General features: G+C 38.9%; 1 protein-coding gene across 1 annotated transcript; it reads left to right on the top strand.

The window, feature by feature from the left end:
* Nucleotides 1–896: 896 nt before the first annotated feature.
* On the top strand, nucleotides 897–9,180 carry CCDC122 (coiled-coil domain containing 122). The gene is made up of 4 exons (XM_010135040.1): nucleotides 897–1,007; nucleotides 2,906–3,304; nucleotides 4,444–4,560; nucleotides 9,016–9,180. Exons 1-4 carry the CDS (start codon nucleotides 897–899, stop codon nucleotides 9,178–9,180), a joined length of 792 nt encoding a protein of 263 aa, XP_010133342.1.
* The last annotated feature ends 12,472 nt before the right edge of the window (nucleotides 9,181–21,652 follow it).

Below are 21,652 nucleotides of genomic sequence, written 5' to 3'. Positions count from 1 at the left end.
GGTGACGAAAGGGAAGTGGCGTCGGCGTTCCAGGGCGCCTTTTTCTGCGTTTTCCGCGTTTCAGTGCGTTTGGGGCTGTGTGCTTTAGGCAGGTGTAGCCTGCTCGGTGTTGGGGCGTGGAGAGTGCTGGAGCGGGATAGAGGGAAGCGGCGAGGGGAGCCAGGACAACCGCTGCAACAGCCCTAAACGTACAACGGTAGATACTGTTTCCTAATCAGGTTTAACAACCTTCGGTCACAGTTTGTGGGTCATCTCAGTGCCCACCATCATCGGGCGCTGAAGGTGCCTTTGTGCCTGACGCCATTTTCTTGGGAGTTCAGTGTCACTTTATATAACTACAGATTTTATATAACAATACCTTTTTTTTAAATTATTCCATGCAAAGTGATGTAATACTAAGCATTTTCTAATCTCTGGGGAGCTTAGAAGGGGAACTTCATAGTGATAGTAGTTTCTGACTTCAGATGTGACAGGTTTCTCAACATTGTTTATCTTACGTTAAGGGTTTTTGAGTCAGTTGCAGTATGGTAACTTCAAGAATGTAAATATTCAGGCTGAATATGAGAGCATTTAAGATGCTTTTAAGAGCTACGACTATGGCCACAAACTGAGAATGTGACCTGTGGTGAAGCCAGAAGAACATTGCAATTTTTTTTTTTTTTGTGTATAAAATGCTGCATGAAAGGGTTCTAATTCTCCATCGTTTGCTTTGAGCATCAACCCATCAGTAAGCTGTTAGTAAAAGATGAACCGAATGAAATGATGTATAGATCTGTGATCCCGTGGGAAAGGCTGTAATATTGTTCTCGTTCATTAACAATTAGGAAATGAATAGTATGGTGATAAAACAACTCACTTCTTTTTTATGTCCATATAGTTCTACACTTTTGCCTAAAATGGCTGAGCATTCTGCACCACTATTTGACGTTGTAAAACGAGTTGCTGAACAGCAGTATGCACATGCATCAGCAATAGAAAAAAACAAAACAGTTCTTTTCCAATTGCAGGTAATAAGCCTTGTTTGGAATAGTTTAATTTGTTTAATTCCTATGAACAAGATGAGCTGATGGTACTTCATTTTTTCTGGGTGTTTGCATTTAACTGTAAGGCTACTCTGTTCCTGTGTGTGGCACTTAGGCTTAGCCAAAACTGCATGTGTGCGTTGTTGTCTGTAAGGTTGCGTCATAGCTAAGACTTCATTAAAGCAGGTTATAGCAGAAGCTTTTATTTTTTATTTGGAAAAAAAGAAAAGCAACAAACCAAAACAAACTCTTTAAACACTGAGATGGCAAACTCACAAAAACTCCATACAAAATTAGAGCTCTTTGAATTTTTCATAGTGATTTCATGAAAAATTAATGGAAAAAAGGGATTTTTAAAGTATCTTTCAGTTTTTCACCAGACTGTATACTTTTTCCTTAACCACGTTTTCATATAAAAGACTTCTTTCTTTTTATTTTTGCAGTTGTTCTAAATAGTCGTTAAATACTGATTTTATTTAGCAGTATTTTGTAGAACACTGGGTGCATGCAGTGTATTTAGAGCCCTCAGTACTTCAGTTAGCTCATTTATTTTCTTTCTCTTCCACACCTTTTACTTTCAAAAAAGCCCAAACCCTTGGAAATTCCATACAAACATTAATGCTAGCAGAATAGCGAAGTTAATCAGGAACTTAAATTCAGAGTGAAGAACTGCTCTTTCATCTTTATGTCTGTTGCCATGTGTGCGTGTCACATGCAAAACAATAATTTCCTTTCCAAAATTGATGATCTTTGCTGTTTAGATCTTTTGTGTTCCTGTCCTCAGTAAATGGTAGCTGGCAGCAATACAAATCCTGCTAGAACTGTAGCCCAAGATTTCCAAGTTAAAAGTTACGCAGAAACTTTTTGTTCTTAACAGTTAATATTGTCTCGATCTGTTAAAGACATTGAATAAGAGATTTCATAGCACTTGTAATGCTTCCATTAGGGAAAAGATAACAGGTGGCACAGATCACTATGCTAATTCTTTCAGTTAATGCTCTGTGGTTGACTTACTTTGGGTGGGATTCATCATAGCTAGCTTACATCACCTACGAGTCAGTTGTTAAGCCTCTATGAGTCATCTAGGCTCCCTGGGTGGTCATTGAAGAGAGAGAAACACTTCTGAGGCAGCAATTCAGCCCTCCCATCCTTATGCATAGATGTGGTGCTTAGGGACGTGGTTCAGTGGGGTGTTTGGCAGTGTTAGTTTTATGGTTGGACTCGATGATCTTAAAGGTCTTTTCCAACCTATATGATTCTATGACTGAGTCTGATTTCTTATGATGGATTGAAGTACTGCTTCCTGGGGCTGCTCTTGTCTTACCAGTGAGAAGATGTAGAGGCCTTTTTAGGGCTAGATGCATATTTCTCAGGGGTTTTAAAATATCTGGTATTCATCCTACTCTGCAATACCACAGTGATGAAGGCAGGATTAAGAACTTCGGTAGAACAGGCTAGTTAAGCTCCATCACCCCAAAACCCGATCTGTGTGTGGGGATTTGTAAGTAATTTTTGGCATCGTTAATTATTTTTAGAGTGATTAGGACTTAACAAGATTTCAGCTCTAAACAGACATTAGGATTGGGTTTGATCTGTCACATCCTATGTATCTTGGAAATATGAAGAATTTAAAGTTATTTCAAGGATACTTTATTTCATTTTTAGACTCAGTCTAATGGGATAGTATTGTTATTAGATAAGTCTAAGACAGTATTCTTGCATTGTGTCTCTAAGGTGATGATTTTAAGAAGTTGAAATCTATATTCCATTTAAGCCACATTAAACAAGTGAAAAAGAAGACTGTTACAAAATTACAGTGTTTGGCTAGATACCTAGTATCCTCTCAAAACATGTTCTTCAATGAGCACAGAAATATTTTACAGGCAAAGTTTCAGGAACTAGACAAAGAAATGAATTCTGTTCTGTTGGAAATGAAGACGGTAGAAAGGGAAATATATCTGCAAGATGATGCCATAGAAGTGACAAAACATCGTTGTGAATGTCTGGAGGCCCAAGTCAGAGCCCTACATTCGGAAAATTTAAAACTGAAGTGCGATGCAGAAACAGTACAACAAGAGTTTGAGATGCTATTTGAAAGAAATAATGAATATCGGGAAAAAATAAAGGCTCATAAACATCTCTTTTGGGAGATGGAAAGTAAAATGCCAGTTATGATTGAGCTTGCTAAAAAGAAAGCTGTTGTTAAAGAGTTAAGGACAAAGAAAGAGGAGTTAATGCGTGATCTCCAGAATCCAGAAGGATCTGTTATAAAACAAGTGCAGGTGCTGTATTTCCGTTTTGATTCTTTTCCTTTTGTGTGAAATAACTTTGGCATGGTGCAGCTAGTATGATTGATTGTTTTGTCTAATGTGTTTACAGTTCATGAGGGACTGACTACGGGCAATATAGGTAATTTATAATGCTATATTAATTGAAGAAATTTTGACTTCAGTATGCAGTAAAAAGTCATCATCAACCATTGTTATCTTGTTGTATTGTTGTAAAAGTCGGGTTCATTCTATGAGATTGAATGAACTCAGCTATGAAAAAAATTACAGAGCTGCAAACTAAACTGTATCATGCCAAACTGTTTGTGGGCTGCTTTGGGTAGTTGGATGAGCTTTCATGGACGCTTTTCAGAATTCTGTGCAACATAGGCATATTGTTAAATTTGTTATGTAAGAGCATAGTGTTCTTTTAACTGCTGTCAGGTTACAAATTACAGATGAGCTGTTTGCCAGCAGGAGGTAGATCTGATGAGACAGAAAGGAGAGTATTCTGGTTTGGTATTATAGTCTAATGTTGTTTTCACTTGCCACTGACTGCAGTTTATTAAAAACTATCATGTAGGCATTTTTTCACCACAAAACTTTAGCACTATGTGAACTACCACAGCTATGAAGTTGAAATGGACTCACAGATTTCAACTCTGATGCAACTTCCGTTATTGAAAAGCTGGTGTTACTCTATTAACGTAAATTGATGAAAATACCATTGTACAAGCAAATCTTTATACACAGATGAATAAACACTGATTAACACTGTATTTCCGTATGAGAAAGAAAAATCTATCTCAAATATTATGTAAAATATTCTTTGATTTTGCAATAAGTTGCATTTTAAACAAAATTTAAGACGACCAAAATGAGTTCAAATTCCTATTTTGTTGTAGTTTTTTGCGTATTTCTGATCATGAAGCCATCTTAAGTATCTAAAGCCACGTTATATATTATTTTAGCTATTAATAAAGTTAATAATTTAATTATTAATTATGTTAATTTTAAACTGTTTATTATAGATCATTATCTCATCTCTATTAATGAAATGAAGCTGTTGAAATGTAATATTTTTAATAAGTTTAATAGATGTACTGTGCAGCTTTTTAAGAAGGGAATTTATGTATCTTGACTTAAATCTGCAGGAAGATATTACACTTTTAAAAAGGGAAATCACAACCTTGAAAGAGGTCATTAGTAGAAAAACAGATTTGCTGGAGGAAGAGAAAAAAATGCATGCTAAGCTTAGAAAAGAAATTGAGGTGAGTCATTTTAATAAAATATAATTACAGTTCTCCTGGCAGAATGTAGCTAGTGCAAATTACTTTTGAAGTACTTGACATACTGTTGCTGGCCATGCATTATTCACGTTTATACAGTAACCATGCTATCTTAAATTCTTGATACTGATAGTCTTTCTAAAATTCAGAACTTAATTGCTATCATGAGAAAAAATAAAGTTAAGAACACTTTTTCCTTACGTCTTTAAGAAGGAGTTCAGCTGTGAACTTTTGGAATGATGTCCTGAAAAGGAAGAGGTAACTGAATGGTAGGAAAGCAAAATGCACAGGGTTTTATTTCTGTAGTACTTTTGAAATACTTTAAATTTCGCCTCTGACTTGATTATTCATGACTTGTCTCATGGTTCCTGATAACTCATCAATGGGAGAATCAATTGTGCCAAGAAAATGGACTTCCCATGAATCTCCCTAATTTGAGCTGACATTAAATTAGGCATAACACAGCAGCTCCTAATTAGCTGCCAGGATAAAATTCTGATAAATAGTTAAAACCTTCTCTTTTTAAATAATTGAACCATATTTTACACTTTGTTCCTTACTAAAATACTTTGTATGTCTAGCTAGCTTTTAGTTTGGAGCTTTCACATCATTTATCATGTTAGTTCAAATAAATGCCACAAAATCTAATGAGCAAAGCTCGATATTAAAAAGATTAACTGATCTAAGGTTATCTCTATTGCCCACTGTAAAGTGTAGGAGAATAAAAGAATAATTTTTCATGAGATAGAGAACAGTAGAGAATTTTTAAACTGAAAAGCAAAACACAGCCACTTTGGAATAGGTCTATGCTATTCAGTATCTGAGAAGATATTTTATTATCAAGACAACATCCTCCTAAGGAAGTTCTCTAAACCCAAAGTGAAATTAAGCAGACTAAAAATCATGTTCTGTTTTGTTCTTGAGATCAATTTGATTCAGTAGTGAAGGATAACCTCTTCTTCAGTTGTTTGGCTTATACGACCATTTTGTCTCAGAAGGAAGCAGGTTTAAAAATGAAACCTTTCAGGTTATTACTTTCTATTAAGAACTCTGGAAAACAGTCTGATTTTTAATATAAAAACTGACAAATGGACAGGCAGAGTCATTAATACCCAGCAGTCCTCAGCACAGCTCAGAAAGAATACTCAAGCTGAGCATGGGAATAAACTGAGATACTAGATACATGGATGAAGTTCCATTGGGCTGCAGTGGTGGGATTCATCTACAGACTGCTGACACCTGAATGTGGTTGTGTGAATGCAAGTGACTAGATATGAGTCAGACAGGTTCCTTGTGTGATCACTGGAGGTGTAGTCAGTACAGTTGATGTGTTCTAGAGATCAATTCTGTTGGCCAATGTAGGTGTTTACAGTAGGCGGTGCTGCATGATCTGGTCTTTTTGGACTTTATAGTATGCATTGGCTAGATTTCTGTTGATCAAAACAGGAATGTAGACATGTAGGTCTCATGCATCTCTAAAGTTAGGTGTCTGAATCTGCAAACTGATCCCAACTCAAGACTTCAGTGCTTGTCACAGGACTTTTACATATTGCATGGATCTTCAGCATCCAGCACCCCATGGGCCAAAACTAACTGGCCTCCTTACAACCTCATGAAGTTCAATGAGGCCAAATGCGAGGTCCTGCATGTGGCTTGGGACAATCCTCAGTATCAATACAGACTATGTCATGAATTGATTGAGAGCAGCCCTGTAGTGAAGAACTGAGGGGTATCAGATGAAAAATTGGATGTGAGCAGTTACTGTGCACTTGCAACCCAGAAAGCCAACTATATCCTGGGCAGCATCAAGAGGAGGGTGGACAGCAGGTCAAGGGAGGTGATTCTTCCCCTTTACTCACTCTGGTGAGACTCCACCTGGAGTACTGCATCCAGTTCTGGAGTCCATAGCTCAAGAAAGACATGGCCCTGGAGTGGGTCCAGAGGAGGGCTATAAAAACAGTCAGAGGGCCAGGATACCTCTCTTGTGGAGAAAGGCGGAGAAAGATGGGTTCGTTCAGCCTGGAGAAGAGAAGGCTCCAGGGAGACCTTTTTGCAGTCTTTGAATGTATAAAGAGGTCTTATAAGAAAGACATAGAAAAACTTTTTACCAGGGCCTGTAGCTACAGGACAAGGGATAACAGTTTTAGACAATTGAAAGGGTTAGATCTAGACTGGACATCCTCACCAGCTAATGACGTGGTGACAGTGTTGTTCGGAGAAGTTGTCATCATTAGAAATGTTGAAGGTTAGGTTGGATGAAGCTTTGATGGTTGATGAACCTGGTCTAGTGGAAGGTTTCCCTGCCTATGGCAGAGGATTGGAACTGGATGATCTTTGAAAGTCCCTTCCAACCCAAACCAGTCTGTGATTCATAGATTTGTGAAGAGTACATGAGCTTCCAGGTTTCTGAGCCTCTAGATACAAGCAAATCATCACATTTGATTAATGAATTTGATGTTGCTGTAGGACTTCTGGAGCCTTGACTGAGCACTCATCTAAGTCTGTCCCTACACTTAAATGCCTACAAAGCAAGCCTTGGTAATGGCTAAGCTGGCACTCAAACAGAATGGACTGACTCTCACAGCCCTGGTGCTCCCACTTTGTCTCAGTATTATTTCTGGTTTCCTGGAAAGATTGCCCAAACTAAGCACATTGTGTAGGAATTTGGAATGCCTTTCTAAAGCAGCTGAATTTTGGAAAGTTTGAAATTGTTGATGAAATATCTTTCTGCAAGAAAATGTGTGCCTGTTTCCTTTTTTCCAAGGAAATGTGGTGATGTGACATTGCTAATTAATAAACCAATTAATTCATAACTGGTAAGCTTCTCATCAGGCAATTTATAGACTTTATCCCTCTCCCTTTCCTGAGTACCAGCCTCACCACTTATCTCTCGAAGAGCAGAGCCTGTTCCCAGCCTTGGACAGGGATGCCAACAATGAATTGGAGTGGTTGCCTGTGTAGGCACAAGGCTTCAGTCATAAGGACTAATTCAAGACATCCGCAAATAATAGAAAATAGGTTGTTATATAAAAATAGTAAGAGAAATCTCCAAATACTGTCTATTACCCTGCTGCCCTTTTTTCTCCACATTGGTATGCAGCTATATTATTCTTGGCAGATGCTTGTCAATCATGTCCTAGAATGACATCCTAGAATGCATCAGTGGTGGAGATTTCACGAGTGCCCAGGGAATTTTTTCTAATGGTTAACTTACATGTACCCAAGGCCCAGCAAAAAGAGCAATGTTCTCCCTCTGTCCAGTAAGCTTATTAGTACTCCCTGCCTTATGGGATGTGCCAGTTCCCAATAATGGTGCTAGACACTCATTTCTAAAAAATGCAGGTAATACTGATCATAGATGTTTCAGTGTGGTACAACACAGTCCTAGTGATGTCCTGGAAACACTCACTCAGATGAATGAATCTGACAGCATCCCTCAAAAAGATGTGAAGGATTCTAGTGGAGAGCCAGACAATGTGAAGAAAGACAACCCATCACCAGTCAAAGAAGGCAGCATGATTTATAGAATGTTAGTGAGGGATGGAGTTAGTTAATATGTGAAATTTAGGGATCAAGACTCACAGGAAGTCACTGACAATGCTGTAATTCTGATGCAGATGTACACCATCATGCATGTGTTAAATACAGTGTGAGTAATATTTCAGTAAGCAGACACAGGAGTAATTATACACTACCACTCATATGCTATTGAAACTAGTGTAAGCAAGCCCAAATTTTCATTAAGTGAATACCCATTGTTTCCATTTTTATTATAATGAGTGTTTCATGTTTTTACACTTCAGAATGCAAATCCTCAGAAGGTGGTCTGCAGCAGCCATTCTTCACATAAGGCAGCAATGGGAGCGAAGTTGATGATACAGTACCGCATTGCCACAGTATTGCCTTTCTAAGGAAAACACACCTTTTAAAGTGCCATGCAACAGTGAAGGTGCTGCTACAGCCACCTACGTTACCTCATTTGTACTCTAATTTATACCCAAACACACTTGTCAAAGAATTAAAATTTATTTCTTTCTCATCTCTCACTCTGGAGCCTGAAATCTTCCCTGTACAGAGCGTTGCCACAGCTGTGAGATGGTGACTCTTTGGATGGAATTTGCTTTGCTGTATTTTAGACATCTACAAAGCAGATACCCACATTGAACTCCTCACTTCAGTTCTTAGTGGGACAGAGCTTTTCTTTCCTTTTGGAGGTAAAAGAGGCAGAATTCCTATTGTCCTTAAACAGATATCTATAATAAGTCAGATGAATTACTTCCTACATGTCTGTGTCTCTTCAGAGGCTACAAAATGAACATGGAATGACTTGGTCAAATGTCAGAATCAACGCTTAGAAAGAGTTAGGGGAGCTGAAACCAACTCTGTAAATAGTTTTACTTGAAAAAATTTTGAATTAATTTTATTCTGTTTTATTAGGTACAGAATAAAAGATATGATGCTATCCTAAAGCGTTTGCATTGCCAACTGAACAAACTCTATTCAAATAAAAGACATTGGCACTGGAACATTCAACAGTTGGAGAAGAAGGCAGCAGAATTAAAGAAGTGTCTTGGAGTAGGGGAGTTAAAAAGTAGCATATGAAGGAAACCTGACACAGCTACAACATGGGTGATCTTTGCCAGACGGAGGAACTTTTTTTTTTTTCTGAAAATGCTAGAAATAGTAAATAGCACAATAGCTGAACAAGGGCAAACGATTTCTTCCTAAGTTTTTCTTCCTTTCATTCTGTGGCTTAAACTAGGCTGTGCTCAATCTGTAATGCTTTGGAATAACTTTGGGTTCTTTTTACTGTAGCCAGAGGCTGTTCAGAAGAAAGTTATTAACATTTCCAGATGTGGATTTCCATGTGTCAATTTTATCTAAAAAGTCATATGAAGTCAACCAAATAAGGCTTGAAGAGTTCCTTTTTATTTGATTAGATCTCTGAAGATTGAGTTCTACATTGTTTTTCCTACAGAGAAGTAGGTATCTGTATATTTGCAATCTTGGGATACCAAAATTCCAGGTCTTTTATCCACATCCCTTATTATTGCAACCTACTAGTGAACTCTGAAAGCTCTGATATCCTGTGTGTTGTTTGGGAGGTTCATATAGCTGATGTTACGACCTGTTTGCCCTATATCTGCCACGTTGTCCTAACATGGGGGACAAGGAGGACACAAGCTGTCCAGCTATAAAAGGCTTAGGGACTGGGACTGGGCTTCCGATGACCTGACTTCATCTGGTCTAATGTATTCTGAAGATTGAGTTCTACATTGTTTTTCCTACAGAGAAGTAGGTATCTGTATATTTGCAATCTTGGGATACCAAAATTCCAGGTCTTTTATCCACATCCCTTATTATTGCAACCTACTAGTGAACTCTGAAAGCTCTGATATCCTGTGTGTTGTTTGGGAGGTTCATATAGCTGATGTTACGACCTGTTTGCCCTATATCTGCCACGTTGTCCTAACATGGGGGACAAGGAGGACACAAGCTGTCCAGCTATAAAAGGCTTAGGGACAAGTACACTCAGAACTGGGCTTCCGATGACCTGACTTCATCTGGTCTAATGTATGTTGTTAAAGAGAAATGAGTAGGTAAAAAGAGGACTGCATCTGTACAGCTTTGAAAATGGGACAACTCAGCCTCTAGAAATAAGAATGCATTATCGATGATTGATCATAGAGGAACTTCCTGTGACCAGGCTCTTAACTAACTAGCAGTAGTCATCTAAGTGCTTAACGTTCGGTAAAGTGATCCTTAACATTAATGACCACCTGGTAAAAGTTATTGTTAAAATAGTAGTGAACAGTAGACACTTTTCTTTACCTTGTTTTTATTCTGTGCTTGGCATTTGAGGAATTTACAGTATTTTCTCTGTTATACTTAAGACAATAGTTCTGGATGGACATAATCTTTAACATTTATCTGTTCTATGAAAGTAGCTTTTTATTTGAAGTGTTGTCTTGAATGATTTAGATTCATCTTTACTCCGAAAGTTAAAATAAAGATTTTAGCAAGTTGAGTATATGCGGTGGAAACTAGTAAACTGCCTATATATTGTGAGGTTAGGAAAGCAAAGTTTAAAATGCAATACTGTTATTGTGCTAGAACATGTGTATATTAATTATATTTATGTTTCCCTTAATATTATATTTTCACTTAATATAAAGTTTTTTTAAGCAATATGCTGTCTCATGTTGTCTTTCTGAACATTTTTAGACTCCCAGGTTGGTTTGGTCGTCTTCTCTGCAATACTACCATGCTGCTTTCATTAAAACAGTAATGAAATAATGAAAACCTCAATATCCTATGCTGTAGTAACAGTAATGTGATATCAATAATTTGATGGGTTAAAATTTTTCTAATTTATTTTAAAAGAAGACAATCATCTTAAAACTCATCTTAAGTACCTTTGTGTTCTGAAGTGACTTACACATTCATTGCTGACAAGTCCACAAAGCACCAACACTGAATCTTATCATGTATGTAGTACACTGGTGTAACACTGCTGTTTATCCCCACGCAGAGCAGAACAGCCTGCCTTTGATTAATGTATGTATCTTCTAGAAAGGGATCCAGGCTTGAAAAATTGGAGTATTTGCTGCCTTATTGGTAGTATCAGTGATTAACTACTCTTCTTTTGTTTTGCATCATTTCTAATTTGAATTTATTTTGCCATCTGGTGAAATGAGTGTACTTTATACCTGCTCCATAAAAATACTTATGCACTGCCTTCTTGCTGAATTTAATAGATCAAGCCTTCCAAAGTTACTTGTGAGTCAGATCTGACTGAGAACTTTAGCTTAATGTATCCCCCCCAAAGCGGTACAACATCCAGAATTCTCCAGGTGGTAAGACTGCGTGCCCTTAAACGTGCCTTTTACCACTGATATTGTCTTGTTTTCATATTTAGTTTCTAATTGTTTCTGAACCAGAACAGTCAGTGCAGCAAGACACGTTTCTTATCAGCTGCACAAATTACTTCAACCACTTCGTGTACTTAGACACGTATTACCATGGTTATAATATCACAGTTTAACCTTGCACTTTATTGTCAGTTGAAAATAACTCTAGCAGACAATCAAAACCTTCTAATTTAACAATAATTAACCTGTATTTTTCATTTTGACCAATGAAGATGTTCATTATTCTTTAGGTATTAGGGCAGTTTCTACATATCAACACACATACAGCATAGTTCGTATTGAGTAAATACTTTAGGCTTACATTTTCCCTGTTCATTTTCATAAATCTCAGTAAATTCTAGTATCTCACATGACTTTTATGGTTCTTTTAAAATCATTTAACAAAGGCGGTTACAAGAACTGTATGTAATACTCCTGTTAGTGCTGTGTGCAGAAATGTTGCCTTCTCCTACACAGGGGCCTTCCTGTCATCCAAGGCCTAAGTTGTTTCATACTCCTTTTTGCTCTGTACTTTGCAAGAGATCTTGGTCACTGGGGCCCTTGACCCCTTCAAGGGATCTCAGCTATCAAAGGTGTATTTCTCCTTTTTCCTCAGTGTAAAACTTGCCTTTTCAATCTGCATGTTTAAATGGGCTGAACTTACCTCAACTGTGTCTCAAATACTCTGGTAACTACAGAGGATTCCCCTACATCTGGCAATAGCTGAACTCTGTATCAGGAAGAACCCTGACCATTTGTGATTCCCTCCAATTCACGTCCTGGTTTTCCCAAGAAGAAACTCAGCTGTGCAGGCCAGAAGGGATCTGCCGCATGGTTTAGACGTATCCCTGTATGAATGGTGGGAGCTTTGGGAATTAAAATGTCCCTCAGCTTCCCAGCTTTCCTGCCACAAATGTAGCTATAGTTCAGTAGTTTGATTTTATTGTGTGTGCCTGTGCGACGTGTAATGGTTCTGCGTTCAGATGTTTTGTGTGCCAAACACCACATTTTACAGGATCAAAGACATTTTGCATGCTTCTGATTAAAGAGAACTTTGTATCATACATATATTTGTATTTACATATTTTCCCACGTGCAGCATTTCAAATTCAGCATTTAATATTTAACAGATAATAAATATAGGAAAGACATAAGCATTTTACTGGTGAATTGTAGTTAACTGGGGGAAACCTCATCTGGGAAAAAAAACTCAGCTGAAGAAGGAAATATAAATTACTGCCTTCTCTAAACTATCAGCGTTCTGTTTGATATATGGAAAAAGAAGTGCACGTAGCTTTTTATAAAATGTATAATTCCAGCAAATCTTGGCAACCTACTGAGGTGGAGTTTTCTTGGCACAGTGTTGAACATTAGTAGGTTGACCTCGGGGCATTTTTTTCACTTAGCGTGCGAGCACAGACGGTAGGAGAATGATTTATGATTTTGGGGGTATAACTCGGTGAATGCACTTTGTGTTCTTTACATGAGGCTCTCCCAGCTCCCGGTGGAGAAGTGTGCTGACAAACCCACATCAGTCATTTCTGAGGATGGGTGTGGAGCTAAGGAAGGAACTTCAGCCTTTAACACTCTGCAGGTGACTGGAAGAGGAGTGACTGCCTGCTCTGAACAGCAAAACAGAGAGCAAACAGCAACAGGCATGTAAATCAGTAAGGGTGTGGAAAAACCTACCAGCCAACAAGTCCTACCCACTGCTTAGCAGAAGTTTGAAGCACAGGAAAATGGATTAATTCCAACAATATAGTGTAAATGATTAAGAATATATTGGGGGAACTCCACACTGAACAGGGAAACAATACAGCCATTGGATCACATCATGTGATGCAGCAAATGTACTGATGGGTGCTGAAGAGACGGATTTCCCCCTGCTATAAGCTTACGCTCCACATGAAACCCTTTCATGTGACCCAACAACCTCAGATCCTGGAGAAAAGGAAACGTGTCAGAAAATACAGACATACCTGCTGAATCTTTGCTCTCATCAAGGCCACATGAGATACGCACAGAAGAGGGAAGGTAGTTGGCAATAGACACCTACGTTACACTGCTTTGCCTCTGCTGCAGAGTTTGCTTTGGCCCTCAGGAGAGTCACTTGGAGAGAGGTGCAGGTATGAGTGTGGTCGTAAGTAGTGCATGCTATCCTGCTACGGTTCACACACGATGCTTCAGAGGAAGAAGAAATCGTGGTCACAGTGTGCATGGATGGTATATATCATGCTCCTGAGGTGAAAAAAAATGCTTTCAGAACTCTTACCTAATTTTCTGAAATACGTGAATATATTGTTATCAAAGCAATTATTAGATCATTTGTTAAAATGTGGCTGCAGCATGTAGCTCTGAGTCGTGTCGAGGCAGTGACTTCTTGAGAAATTCCAAGCAGTACTGAAATATTTTAATTGTCTGCTTTGCAGGAGGCAAACACTTTTTCAGGGGCAGGGTTAAGGCAGTGCAATGAACTGCCTCAGAAACGTGCATCAAGCAAAAATGATTCTCAGCCTGCTTAATGTACCACACGCAGTTCTTTCACTTGGCTTTTTCTAGCTTTTGGAGGAAGCAACATGCAGGGACCTAACAAAAAGAAGAAAAATAGTAAACCACACACTGCAAAGGACAAAGCAAGATAAACGAAGTCCCCACCCTCTCTATCCACAGAAAGAAAGACAATTGCACTGCACATTCCCCATCTGGATGAAAGCAGACAGAGGAGCCAGCTCTATCATGCCACTAAATGTAATTCTGGCTGAAAATGATTGCTACAGTGAGCAAAGGGCTCTGTGCTGAACAGAGATTTCCCCTGTTAGGAAATGACATGAGTGTTTCTACATTTTGCAGTAGCTTTTTAATTCAACATAGTCTAAGTTTACATAATTTAGTAAAATGCTCTCTAAATATTTACGAGAGGAGGAAACTGCTAAATCTCTCATTTTATTATAAATATCACATACTGTATATTCAATATTTATTTACTAAATGTCACATAAAAGCTTCAGTGTTTTTCTATCAATCATCTACACATTATATTAATTAAAGTAATATATCACTTGCAGTGTTTTCCTCGAAGTTATGAAGACTTCTGGAGTGGAACTAACACCTACAGTTTGAAATGCTTTTTTCCCCCTACAGTGACAATGAAGTCTAATAGTTCCCTCTAGTGGTGAAATGTCTTTTTACATGGTAAAGGCACCTTCATACTTGTTTCTGTTTGAAGATCAGTACTTATCATGAGAACAATTAATATTTCTGTAGAACATGACGAATACTCCTAAATGCTATTTTACTTCTAAAAAAGCATGATGAAAAGGAGAGGCTGAGTATTCCAACTGTTGCAACTGTGAACACCAACAACTGGGGGATGTAATTTATTTATTCTTAATTACTGATCTATTTTTAAAAGAGGAAGGATTTGGCATATTTCCTCAGACTGTCTGTTCTAATCTGATTTATAATGCCAAGTCCACTACAAATAGAAGAACTCCACATTCTTTCTTAAAAATAATTTTTTAAAAGTGGTTTCATGAGCTAAAAGCATTCATCTGCAAATTTCTCCTTAGGTCACTGTTGTGTAAGAGAGAACTATTCTTTTTAAGGTCTTCAGCTTCTTGCTGCTTGCTGAAAAATAAATTTCAAAAAGATTAAGTCAGGCTTATAGCTGCCTAAAACTGATGATAGCTGGTAGTTACGGATTTGCAATATATTATATAAACCTGTATTTTCAGGCTTCTTGAATAACCCTGCCAGGGCTGAATCTTTTGGCCTGAAACTGCAGTTCTGTCTCAAGGTCAGTGTTCTGGAAAGCTTAAACATGAGGTATGAATGTCATCGCCTGAGGCACCCAATATACTTGACAAGAGAAAGGCATCTCACTGCCGATTCAGTTCATGCGTGCCCTATGGCAGAGTCTGGCTCTTTCTGATCACTACAAAGGTATCCTAGAGCAACTACCCTTAATTTAAAAGACTCAATTAAATGTCTACTTTGTGTGAGATAAGCCCAGAAATAGCACAGCCAATCTGTTGTTTACCTGTATTTAAAGGTTTATTTTATGGCTGCATGCTCTGGAGCAAAGGATTGAACTTTGGAAGGGGTTTTTGAGGGGAGAGGGAGGACAGTTTCAGGCTAACCATCGTGTAATTACCTACTTTTATCACTTTTATCTTTTTCAGTATTGGCACAGAACTCTAATCTATTGAATCCCAGCTTTATAACAGTCATATAAAATGTACGTCAGTAGTCCAGCGTCCTTCTCAACCAACTCAGATAAAAGTTATCTGGGTCTTGTGATTAAAATTTTACCCTCTGGTTTTGTCACATCTGTCACAGTCACTAAAGGATTGGAACACCCTGCTCTGGTGCAGTTACAAATATTCTATCCACCTTTTTGGCATCTCTACTAAAATTATTATTGTCTCTCAAATTATGAGTTCATATTGTCACTAAGGCTTCCTTAATTGTTAATGCATTTGTATTAGGTTGACTGATGCCGTTGGAAAAGCAAGCAAACAGGTTGGCAGAGGAGAGTTTGGGTATCTCGGGGTTTTTTTCCCCAGTTAACACTTGTTTGTTCTTTCTTTGTAGTTATGGAGGGAAAGAAACACTTCTAAGGGTTGTTTCATCTGAACTGCTTTGTACATTTGCAGGAATTGTGCCCTTAAAGTCCTGCTTCCCTCGATTGACTGTAAAGAGACTGAAAGGTCACTAACTCAGATGTAAATAACCACGTTCTGATGACTAAAGTTAAGTAAGGTATATGCAAGCCCTGTATCCTTAAGCCACTACAGCCACAATAGTCGTGTTAGTAAATGCTCAAAATTTCTCTCTCCTTTTTTTTTTTTTTTGTCCTTCATTGTCTTATTGCTGGCCACACGTTTTTCTTTGTGTTTCTTTAGCTTTCCCTATTGATTTCCTGGGTTGTAAGCTTCTCATTTATAGATTACATTCACATTTTCCATATGTTACACTGCGGAGCAGTGGGAGGCTGGTTCTAACAGCTATTTCCATTTGCCAGTGAACCAGACTAGGCTTTTAGCTAAAGATTTCCTCTTTCTTGATGGAGCACTCTTCACTTTTTAAGCATCTTTTTAGTTTCTATCATAGAACTCCCATTCTTCATTTGCTTTTTTCTATCTGCTGCTCCCCAGCCAACTTCACTCACAGTTTTCATCAGCCATGGGCAATTAGACATTTTACAGCACCAGCTGCTGTGCAGGGTATCCACCTCGCCTCTCTTGGACACGTATTTAGAATTTAGTAACTCGTGTTCTGGTGGTGTCTTGTCCTTTGCATTGACTATGGAGGGGATCTGGCTGGGAAGAAATGTACCTTTTGGATGACTGACATGGGGTGAGATGAAACATCTTAGGGCTCTAAACAGGTGGCATGACTTGCCTTCTAGCAGATCCTATTTCCCTTGTTGCCTGAAAAAAGAATTGAGGACAACTAGCTCTAAACTCATGGTAGCTGATGAAAATTACATGACATAAATCCCATCTATCATCTGCAGTTATCCCTAACCGACTCCAGGCCAGGAATTAATACAGCTCTATCCATCGTAGTGAGACCGTAATTGAGTTACCCTGTACTGAGAGCAGTAATACTTTCTGTGTTAAAGTATCACAAGGAATAATTTTAGAAGCTCTAATAAGTAGTGTGACCTCCATGCTACATTTCTGAAATTGAATTCTCCCATGGCAAGACAATTGCTCCCCCGCAGTCTGCCTCTCACTGCAGACAAGTCATAAGAAATAATTCTGGTATGGTTTCACGGTCTATAAAGCATCTCCCTCCTTCCCACTCTGCTGTGTTTTCTTCTTGTCTTTTGTAGTTTAGCACACTGACAATCAGTTTCTGAATTTTGGGGATATACATACCAGCTAGCAGTGTCTTTCTACTTCATTCTCTACTTTCACCTCTCCCTGTAAACAAATTCTATCTAAAGATCTTTAGCATTCCAGTCATGTGAACTACCTCACCAGTTGCCAGTAATACTTGCATCAGTGAGAATTTCCAGTCTCTTCTTCGTAACCTAGACTTTTAAAATTTGTACCTAATGACCAGAAAAATGCTGAGCAGCCCCTTGAAAATGATGAAGTTGGAAATATAGGTAATAAACTTAGATAGGGATATCAGGGAAGTGTGGGTGGGGGACAGACACAGGCTGAAATGAGTGGAAGTAGAAGAAACTGGGGAAGGGAAAACAGTAGTACGTAAGCCCGTGTTCATTTTATACTACAGAGCCTGTAGTAGAATGTGAGGTTCCTAAGTCTGAAAAATCCTCCACAGTCAGCAGATAATCTCAACTTGCTCCAGCTGCTGGGGAATTGCAGTCTGTGTTACTGTCGGCGTCTGTTGACAGAGACCCATGCAAAAGGTCTAAAGGACTGATCCTGATGTTGACTACGAGTATCAGCAGAATTTCACAGGGTTACTCTTTTAGTTTGAACTCATTCTTTGAACTAAGCTATGAGATTTGTTTGATGCTCTGTTTCCCATGGAATGCCTTTCTCTTCCTCATGTCACCTCCAGTGCTTCCTTGCAGGGTGCAGTAGCCCCTTACATTTTTTAAAGCAGCAAGTATAGCAGATGGAGAGGTAGCACCTAGATCTTGTTGCAGGTCAACACTGCAGCTTCTCCTTCATGGTGTGACCTAATGGCTCAAGTTTATTCAACCATCATGGGACTCAACATTTTGCTGTCTTCTGTGCTAGAAAAGAAATGGCCTCGAAGTCCAGAAAGGAAGAGAGTTTTCTCATTGACATTCTATGTTATTCTGCAGGTATTTCAGTGGTATACAGTAATTCCTATACCTCTAACACACATAAGATCTGTTTTAACATGAAGAATTTGAGTTTTGGTGAGTTACCTATAATAACAGAAGAATTCTATGGCTGAATTTGGAATCATATCAGTATTAAGGATTCTCACAGTAGGACGGAGAGAAGAAAGTCAGCCCAGTGCAGTTGTCATTTCCTGGTCTGCTTCTGACAGAAGTTGCGTTCAATTCTCTCAGTGATTTGATCTTCTAGGTCGGAAAAGAATGTTTTTCAACAGATTGTTTGCATAACTGTACACAACCCCTTACTGAATTTCTGGAGAATCTTATTTCTATACCCATACTCATTTTAATGAACTTTGTCTTGTAATTATTCAATTATCCATCCTGCTGCTCAAAGAAAATCAGCATAACAATGCATTAACACAGCACTGCAGCAATTAACACTCACAAAACAACAAAGAAACACCTCACTACTCAGAGGGATCAAAGTACGAAATCAAAAGTAACTCATTAAAATTGTCCTAACACCACTTCACTCCTTACAGTAGCAATCACAATGTGTTGGTGGTTTTGACTCCTTTCCTTTAATACCTAAAAAGAAGCTACAGATCACACTTATTCCATCCTCAGAAATATAGTAATTAAGAATTTCAAAGCCTTTTTGATTTTCTGTTGAAAAGTAGGAGCTAATAAATCAATTGCTGGTTCACTGCAGCTTTTGTCTAGTCTAACTCCACTCACTTCAGTAAGTCTGGAGTTGAAAAAGGGACCATACATTGACAGTTACACCTGTAGATAGTTCAGTTGTTGCTTTTAAAACATAATCTAACTCACTTTGCTGTCGTATTGCCCAGGCAGTTGCAGAAGCTTTTCTTTCCGTTTGCACAGCTTTGTGATGTTTGGTTTTTTTTCTCAGTAACGAGTTTTTTTTTCTTCCTTGGTGTTACATTGTAATACTAGCTGATGGCATGGGGGATTTTGACTAGTTTTAGGTTATTGACAACAGAGACATCCTTAACCATGCTTGTTAGATCTTCAAGAGTGCTAATTTTCTCCTACAAAGGGAGTGTTGAACTTTCATTAGTGTATTTCTCATGTGCTTTAATTTTCTGATACAATTTAGTGTAATTATGTTTGCTTTTAATACATAAGTGTGGAAAATAATGTACATTGGGAAACAAACAACAAAAAAGCTGTCATAAAAGCATAGAAGAGCAGCTGATAAGAAAGACAGCAATGCAACATTGTTTTTAGAAGCAATGGAACACAAGAAGAGTTGGCATACTGTGACGCTAACAACTTTAATGATGTATAGAAGGTCAAGTATAAATCAGAGAAAGAAGATCTGTTAATAGAAAACATGTGGTGGTATACTAAAATTAGAAGACTAGAAATGTGAAATACAAAAGCAGAATCCTGATTAAATGGTTGATTGGAAATATATTCTATGGGATTTTTTTCTCTCCTGAATGGAACATGAGTCATAATTCTTAGAGATAACAGAAGGGAGATTTTGGCTATTGAGTCCAAATTACCAGCGTGAAGTATGTGTCCACTTTATTTCTTCCTCACTCATAGATGACAATCATCTTTAGGGCAGAGTTCAGGGATGTTTGTTTAACCAAACAGTGAGTTGGAATCAATAGACAAGTGGGAGTACTTTTTTAGTGGGGATTTAGCAGTCGTGAAAGTGAATGGTCTGTTTCACAGCTGTTAATTCTCTTACTTTTGCAGATGTGCCTAATAAATTTCAACTGGGAATTATGTTCCTTAGTAGATACACTAGTACAGTTCTGCAGTGCTGGAATTCCAAGTAATTTATCTGCAAAACACCTCCCTCCACGGCCTGCACTTGGATGTTGTGTTAGCTGATCAGCCCCCTCTCCAACATGGCAAAAAGACTTGTAATAGTGGAATGGACAGCAAAGCAGAAGACCACTTGCAGCAAAGCTTGCTGAATCTTTATGGGAATCTTCTTGCCTAACTTTAGCCATCCCAAGCATGTAAATGACTAAGACAGATTTCCTGTGTGTGAGAGAAATACAGTAAGAAGGTGACTCACCCTCTCTTCAGCTAAGTGTTTTGGTGGAATTATTTTCTCTAATAATGCAGAATGGCCCTGCAGTGATTCCTTCACTAGCAATGTTCCTTTTGGCTGTGTTAGAATTTGTTTTGTCTAATGTTCAGCCATTTAAGCATTAGCTAACCTCATCTAGGCTTCTTGGACTGAGGAGCAAATCCAGTGTGCATGCTGAAATTGATGCCTGTTTGTCCTCGTTTGAGTTAGAACAGAACTAATCCTGTTCAGTGATTTCACTTTCCAGCTCAGGCTCTTCTAAGTGATGGCACTGTCTGAAGTTAACGGCGTATTTCTGCAGACAGTGACTGCTTCTAGAAGTGCCAACGCTTGAGGTTTACAGTTACTGCCAGGGGTTGGTGTGCAGAAAGGCTCTTGCTTACACTTGCTCCTGTGCAGACCAAGGTCACTGCTAAATCCTGTGTCCCACGGTGGGGGTGCAGTAAGTGAGAGGCTGCAGCTGTGGGGAGGAGCAGACAGGACAGGTGACCCAAAACTGACAAACAAGATGTTCCATCTCATAGACATCATATCTGGGATAAAGCTGAGGGATCATAGAATCATAGAATCATCTGGTTGGAAGAGACCTTTAATATCATCAAGCCCAACCATTCACCCTGCACTGCCAGGGTCCCTAAACCATGTCCCTCAGCACCACATCCACATGGCTTTTAAACATATCCAGGGATGGGGACTCCACCACCTCCTCGGGCAGCCTGTTCCAATGCCTCACAATCCTCTTTGTAAAGAAATTTTTCCTGATATCTAACCTAAATTTCCCCTGATGTAACTTGAGGCCATTCCCTCTCGTCCTGTCGTTCTTAACATGGGAGAAGAGACCGACCCCCACCTCCCTGCAACTTCCTTTCAGGTAGTTGTAGAGAGCAATAAGGTCTCCCCCGAGTCTCCTCTTCTCCAGACTAAACATTCCCAGTTCTCTCAGCTGTTCCTCATAAGTCAAGTTCTCCAAACCCTTCACTAGTTTTGTTGCCCTTCTCTGAACCCGCTCCAGCAACTCAACATCCTTCTTGAAGTGAGGGGCCCAAAATTGGACACAGGATTCAAAGTGCGGCCTCACCAGTGCTGAGTACAATGGGACAATCACTGCCCTGCTCCTGCTGGCCACACTATTGCTGATACAAGCCAGGATGCCATTGGCCTTCTTGGCCACCTGGGCACACTGCTGGTTCATGTTCAATCGGCTGTCGACCAGCACCCTCAGGCCCTTTTCTGCTGGGCAGCTTTCCAGCGACTTCTCCCCAAGCCTGTAGCATTGCAGGGGGGCGTTGTGGCCCA

This window comes from Buceros rhinoceros, unplaced genomic scaffold (assembly GCF_000710305.1).
Source record: "Buceros rhinoceros silvestris isolate BGI_N320 unplaced genomic scaffold, ASM71030v1 scaffold12914, whole genome shotgun sequence".
Classification (NCBI taxonomy): Eukaryota; Metazoa; Chordata; class Aves; order Bucerotiformes; family Bucerotidae; genus Buceros; species Buceros rhinoceros.
Note: the sequence above shows the minus strand (reverse complement) of the source record. Positions and strands in the feature narration are given on the sequence as shown.

Excerpts from the sequence above, each read along its gene's own strand:
- CCDC122 (XM_010135040.1), top strand. The coding sequence starts at position 897 with ATGGCTGAGCATTCTGCACCACTATTTGACGTTGTAAAACGAGTTGCT. Across the intron at positions 1,008-2,905 it reads CAGTTCTTTTCCAATTGCAG|GCAAAGTTTCAGGAACTAGA; the intron begins GTAATAAGCCTT and ends AATATTTTACAG. Across the intron at positions 4,561-9,015 it reads AGCTTAGAAAAGAAATTGAG|GTACAGAATAAAAGATATGA; the intron begins GTGAGTCATTTT and ends CTGTTTTATTAG.